Consider the following 6685-nt stretch of genomic DNA (forward strand, 5'->3'; position numbering starts at 1 on the left):
CTTGAGCCCAGGAGTTGGAGGTTGCTGTGAGCTGTAATGCCATGGCACTCTACCCAGGGGGACAGCTTGAGGCTCTGTCTCAAAAAAAAAAAAAAAGAATGTACAGCTTTCTTTCTCAGGTTCCTGAATGCATTTTTTCCATAGGATTGCTGGCCTTGGGGGCTAGTGAGTCGGCCCTGGTTACCAAAGTGTTCACAGGGGTGAACCTTTTAGTTCTTGGTTTTATCATCATCGCTGGCTTCATTAAGGGAGACCTGCACAACTGGAAGCTCACAGAAGAAGACTACAAATTGGCCATGGCTGGACTCAATGACACTTCTAGGTTAGAAAGCCAATCTTAGGAACTGTAGAGCTGGGAACACCATGGGGAAGAGGGGGATCTGTGGTGAAGGATTCTAGATGGGGGTGTGGAATAATGGAAGGCTGGGCCTTGAAGATAGTAGCTAAGTATTATGGCATTAGAGAAAATGTACAGAGTTTGCTAAACACACCCTTACCTTCTCTGTCCCTTCTTTCACTCTAGCTTTGGACTTCTAGGGTCTGGAGGATTTATGCCTTTTGGCTTCCAGGGGATTCTCCGTGGAGCAGCTACTTGCTTCTATGCATTTGTTGGTTTCGATTGTATTGCTACCACTGGTAACAGTCATTTCATAAAGTTGGGCTTGGGCACATGTGCTCACGCTGCATGCAGATTGGGGGTGGTAGAGTGGGCCTGCCTTCCTGATGCAGAATTTTGTGCCCCTTTCTTGCAGGGGAAGAGGCTAAGAATCCCCAGCGTGCCATCCCTCTGGGTATTGTGATCTCACTCTTCGTCTGCTTTTTGGCGTATTTTGGTGTCTCTTCAGCACTCACCCTCATGATGCCTTACTACCAGCTTCATCCTGAGAGCCCTTTGCCTGAGGCATTTCTCTATAGTGGATGGTCCCCTGCCCGATATGTTGTGGCTGCTGGCTCCCTCTGTGCTCTTTCTACCAGGTCAGTCTTAAATTTTGTTTTCCTCTGCTGCCAGAGTCTCCTTAAAGTATTCGGTAATAGAATATCCCTTAAAAGGGCTGTAAGGGTGGGGCGGCGCCTGTGGCTGAAAGGAGTAGGGCGCCAGCCCCCATATACCGGAGGTGGGGAGTTCAAACCTGGCCCCAGCCAAAAACTGCAAAAAAAAAGGGGGGGGGGAGGAGCTGTGAGGGAAAGGAAGACTAGACTCCTTAAACATAGGCTTGGGAAAAGAGATCCCAGCCACTCTGAGCATTTTCCTTTCCAGCCTCTTGGGCTCTATGTTCCCCATGCCCCGGGTGATCTATGCGATGGCAGAGGATGGTCTCCTGTTCCGTGTTCTTGCCCGAGTCCACAGTGGCACACACACACCCATCATTGCCACTGTAGTCTCTGGCATTACTGCAGGTAAAAGATCTTCTTTCTCCAACCCCTAGTTGTTTCACTAGCTCCTTTAACTTTGCTATTCCCTTCTCTTATTTCTGTTTTTCTCCTTCTCAATTAGCATTCATGGCATTCCTCTTTGAACTCACTGATCTTGTGGACCTTATGTCAATTGGGACCCTGCTTGCTTACTCCCTGGTATCTATTTGTGTTCTAATCCTCAGGTGAGACTCCCTCCCTCTGCATACTGTGATTTGGGTTTTTAGGTTTGGATGAGGAATGATGGGGATCTGCTCCTCTTTCCTCCTCTGCCTTCATCATCCTGACTTTCCTTGAGGAATTTGGGTATCCCTTCCTGCCAAAAAGAGTTTCTACCTTTAATGGTGATGAGGAAGGTTAGGCTGCTTGGGAGAAGATGGCAAAGTGGTTAACCGTTCTTAACACTAGGCCTGCTTACTCTTGCCTCAGGTATCAGCCTCAGAAGGACATGAAGATTGAGGAAGAGGAAGTGGAGTTGCAGGAGAAGACACCTGAAGCAGGGAAGCTGACCCTACAGGGACTATTTAGCCCGCTCAACTCCATTCCCACTCCACTTTCTGGCCAAGTTGTCTATGTTTGTGCCTCACTGCTTGGTGAGCAGTGGAATTTTTATCTGGGGTAGTTTTGAGGTCAGTGTGATGGGGTAGAAGAAGCATGTGGTATTTGGTGGCTGAGGAAGAACTAGAGAGCGGGTGACCCTCCTTGGGATGGGGTACTTAACATGTTGGCTTCAAGAATTAGTTTTGATATCTCTCAACTTGACCTTTGAAGCTCTACTATTGACTGTTCTTTGCCTGGTGCTGACCGAGTTGCCAGTTCCACTGGTTTCTGAAGGCCCAGTGTGGATTGCAGTGGTTGCGCTGCTCCTGATGCTCATTACTGGAATCACTTGGGTTATATGGAGACAGCCACAGAGCTCCACTCCCCTTCACTTTAAGGTAAATGACCTCTCTTTTTTCCTATCAACCTATCTTGGAAGAATAGGCTCCAGATACCTTGAGGTTTAATAAAGCTTATAAATATTCTTTTAATCAGACATGAAAGGGAAGGGAAAAACATAGGAGGTGTCAAGGCCAAAGACTTCTTTTCTGATCCTCTTTAGTTCCTTTCTGGTTTCATTTCCCGGACCTCTGTGTATTCTTTAGCCCCATATGAGGTGTGCTAAATGAGTGGCTACTGAAATGCAGTGCATGAGTTAGAGGTTGGACTCCCTTTTCTGGCCCATGCAGGATACTGGCTCCTTTCTAGGTCACCCTTGTGGTATGTACAAAGAAGACTTTACTTTGTTTTCAGGTGCCTGCTGTGCCTTTCCTCCCATTAATGAGCATCTTTGTGAATATTTACCTTATGATGCAGATGACAGCTGGTACCTGGGCTCGATTTGGGGTCTGGATGCTGATTGGTAGGTATCCACTTGGGAAGAGTGGGCCTCTTGATTGTCCTAAGCCAATTCCTTTCCTTCTTGATCTCAAGTAGGAGATCTATTAAGCCTTTGCAAATCACTACTTCCTCACTTCACAGCTACCTTTCTCCACTAGGGTTTGTCATCTACTTTGGCTATGGAATCCAGCACAGCCAGGAAGAGGTTAAGAGTGGCCGACTCTCCTCCAAGTCTAGGGCCAAAACTATAGACCTTGATCTTAGCAATCTCTGAGCCCAATCAATTTGATGACATCACACCTGAATCCTGTATGGTCCCCCCACAAAATAATGGAGAGTACTTTTTTTTGATCCCAGGGAAAGCTAGTCCTCCCATGTGATACTGATAGGGGATACTAATAGAGCTCTCAATTTATTGTGGAGTGAAGGACATGTCTTTGCTGTTTCACGCCTACTTTATTTTTTACTTATCTACTCTTAAAGGCCCTCTGTAGCTGCTAACTGGCTTTTAAAAATTATGATTAAAAGAAAGTTTTAAAAACAGAACTGTGTCCTGTTTCTTTGCTTGCTAGAGATAATGTAGAGCCTCAGAGAAGTATCTTGTTTTTTCTCCTGTTACCACGCAAGTATCTTTTGTGCCTGTGTGTGCTTCTTGATAAATCAGGGTTTGAGGAGGGTGGTGGAAGTAGCCATCAAGTCCAGTTACACTTAAAGTAATGATCGTGAGATAGGTTTTCCCCTCACTACACTAAAAGTTAGTTTCTTTCTCTTTTTTTTTTTTTTTGAGACCTTGAGTCTCACTTCTTCACCCTGGGTAGAGTGCTATGGTGTCATAGCTCACAGCAACTTCAAACGCTTGGGTTCAAGCAATTCTCTTGCCTGAGCCTCCCAAGTAGTTGGCAGTACAGGTGCCAGCCACAACACTCAGCTATTTTTTTTTTTTTTAGAGATGGCATCTCCCGCTTCAAGCTGGTCTTAAGAACTTGTGATATCAAGGGGAGAGCCACCCCTCTTGGCCTCTCAGAGTGTTGAAATTACAGGTGTCAGCCACTGCACCTGGCCCTTAAGAGTTTCTTGATAAGTAGATACCAGTACTTGTCTCTGGGAATTAGGGGGTGGACTCTGATCTCAACACTGACATTGGTTTGGGCCTACACTGAGACCACTGTTTTCTATTTCACCCCTGATAGTTGGATTAGTCCCAGACTCCCACAATGCCTGGGCAACAAATTTTGGCTGGCATATTTGGTACTGCTAGAAGGAGGGGTAGGCATTTGATGGTGAGGGTTAGTAAAGGATTGTTTATATGTATGACTATTAATTGCTATGGAAATAGTAGAGGAACAGAGGTCAGAGCTCTGCCCAGACCAAGAACCATTTATTCATTTATTCAACAAATAAATATGTGTGAAGGTCCTATAAAATGCAAACTCCTGTGATGGGTGCTGGGGATACCAACATAAGTAAAACAATTCTTGCCCTCACGGAAGTCACTCAAGTGGGGGAGACAGGCACATAAACATGTCTAGAGACAGACAAGTAAACATAACTACAAAACAATGATTTTTATCAGGGCAGTGCTGTGGAAACACAAGGACACAGCTGACCTGAGTCTCCAGTACATATTTATGAAGTGGACTGGGGGGAGGGTTTGACTACCAGTGAACAGTGCAGGAAACCATGGAAGGATGAAAAGTTGGATTGTATTTGGGGCATGGCATATAGGTTAACGTGGCTTGAGGGTAGCCACATTATGGGGTTGTGAAAGAAGACACCATATGCATGGCCTTGTATACCCAACTAAGGAATTCAGATATTATCTTATAAATTGTATTTGTGTGGAGGGAAGGAGTGGGGAGTCACTGAAGGATTCCAAGCAGGGGAATGGTTGGATTTGTTAGGCAGCAGCAAGGACGATGGCTTGGAAGAGGGTGGGGAAAGCTAGACTAGGGAGATAATAGCAACCATTTTTTATCTGAGATAGTCTCTGATTCCCAAGCTAGAGTGCTGTGGTGTCAACATAGCTCACAGTAACCTCTAACTTGGGCTCAAGTGATCCTATTGCCTCAGCCTACCAAGTAGCTGGGACCACAGGCCTGTGCTATCATGCCAGGATAGTTTTTCTTTTTTCTTTCTTTCTTTTTTTTTTTTTTTGTAGAGATGGGGTTTTGCTCTTGCTCAGGCTGGTCTCCAACTTTTTCTTCTTTTTCTTTTTGACAAAGAGTTTCACTTTGTTGCCCTGGGTAGATGCTGTGGCGTCATACCTCACAGCAACCTCATACTCTTGGGCTCAATCAATTATCTTGCTGCAGCCTCCCGAGTAGCTGGGACTACGGTGCCCACCACAATGCCTGGCTATTTTTTGTTGTCTTTGTTGTTTTAGCAGGCCTTGGCCAGGTTTGAACCTGTCAGCCCTGATGTATGTGGCTGGCACCCTAATCACTGTCTAGGGGCGTTGAGCCTAAAACCTGGCCCGGGCCAGCTAAAACAACAATGACAACTGCAACAAGAACAACAAAAAATATCTGGGTGTTGTGGTGGGCACCTGTAGTCCCAGATACTCAGGAGGCTGAGGCAGGAGGATTGCTTGAACCCAGAAGTTTAAGGTTGCTGTGAGCTAAGCTAACACCGCACAGCACTCTAGCCCACGCAGGTGAGACTATGTCTCAAAAAAAAAAAAAAGTGCAAACTAGGAAATAGTAGGTGTCGTAAGAGAGGTATGTATGAAGTGTCATGAGAATTCACATGACGGAGTTCTGGGAAGACTTCATAGAAGTCAAAGCTTTTAAGCCGAGGCTTAAAGAGTAGGCAATTTCACAAATTAAGGTGAGAGCATCCCAGGAGGAAGGAACCTGTGCACAAAGGCAAGAGATGGGGAAGCTTATAATTCAACTTGCTCAAAGCTTAGGATTTTGAAGGAGTGAAGTAGAAAAATAAGGCAGGAGGTTGGGGGAGGTGGCTCATGCCTGTAATCCTAGCACTGTAGGAGGCCAAGGAGGGTAGATTGCCTGAGCTTGGGAGTTTGAGACCAGCCTAAGCAAAGGTGAGGCCCTGTCTCTAAAAAATATCTTTCAAAAAATATCTGGATGTTGTGGGACAGCACCTGTGGCTCAAAGGAGTAGGGCACTGGCCCCATATGTCAGAGGTGGCGGGTTCAAACCCAGCCCCGGCCAAAAAAAAAAAAAAAAAAGAAATCTGGATGTTGTGGCAGGCACCTGTAGTCCCAGCTACCCAGGGAGGCTAAGATAGTATCATTTGAGCCCAAGAGTTTGAGGCTGCTGTGAGATGTGAGGCTTTATCAAAAGTAGTAGTACTGGGCCGGGTGTGGTGGCTAACACCTGTAATCCCAGCACTTGGCAGGCTGAGGTGAATGGATCGTCTTACCTCACAGGTTTGAGACCAGCTTGAGCCACAGTGATATCTTGTCTTTTAAAAAATAGCTGGACATTGTGATGGGGGTCCCAGACACTCAGGAGGGTGAGGCAAGAGAATTGCGTAAACCCAGGAATTTGAGGTTTTTGTGAGCTATGATGGCAGAGCCCTCTACCAAGGGTGACAAAGTGAGACTCTCAAAACAAAACAAAACAACCCCCCCCCCCAGAAGTAGTACTGGTATGTGGATGGGTTTTAAAATACGTGAGTGGCTTTGTGATTTGGTTCAAAGAATTCCACTTCAGCTACCTATTTACATACTCATACCCTAGATCTTGTTAGAATGTAAGCCTTTGAAATTACTAATTCAAACATCAAGTTCTCCATAAAAAATTCCAAATAGCCGGCTCGGCACCTGTGGCTCAAGTGGCTAAGGCGTCAGCCACATATACCTAAGGTGGCGGGTTCGAATCCAGCCCGGGCCCGCCAAACAACAATGATGGCTGCAACTGAAAAAAAA

General features: G+C 45.9%; 1 protein-coding gene across 1 annotated transcript in view; it reads left to right on the forward strand.

Moving 5' to 3' along the window:
* The window catches only part of SLC7A3 (solute carrier family 7 member 3), a 5044-nt gene extending 1977 nt beyond the window's left edge, over positions 1-3067 (forward strand). Inside the window, exons 3-11 of the mRNA XM_023508039.1 lie at positions 107-322; positions 524-636; positions 753-975; positions 1259-1398; positions 1496-1598; positions 1843-2006; positions 2185-2351; positions 2707-2815; positions 2952-3067. Of these exons, the coding sequence (XP_023363807.1) occupies positions 107-322; positions 524-636; positions 753-975; positions 1259-1398; positions 1496-1598; positions 1843-2006; positions 2185-2351; positions 2707-2815; positions 2952-3067 (1351 nt within the window). The remainder of the gene's footprint in view (positions 1-106; positions 323-523; positions 637-752; positions 976-1258; positions 1399-1495; positions 1599-1842; positions 2007-2184; positions 2352-2706; positions 2816-2951) is intronic.
* Positions 3068-6685: the final 3618 nt, after the last annotated feature.

This window comes from Otolemur garnettii, unplaced genomic scaffold, assembly GCF_000181295.1.
Source record: "Otolemur garnettii isolate 467f Iridium unplaced genomic scaffold, OtoGar3 scaffold00219, whole genome shotgun sequence".
Taxonomy (NCBI): Eukaryota; Metazoa; Chordata; class Mammalia; order Primates; family Galagidae; genus Otolemur; species Otolemur garnettii.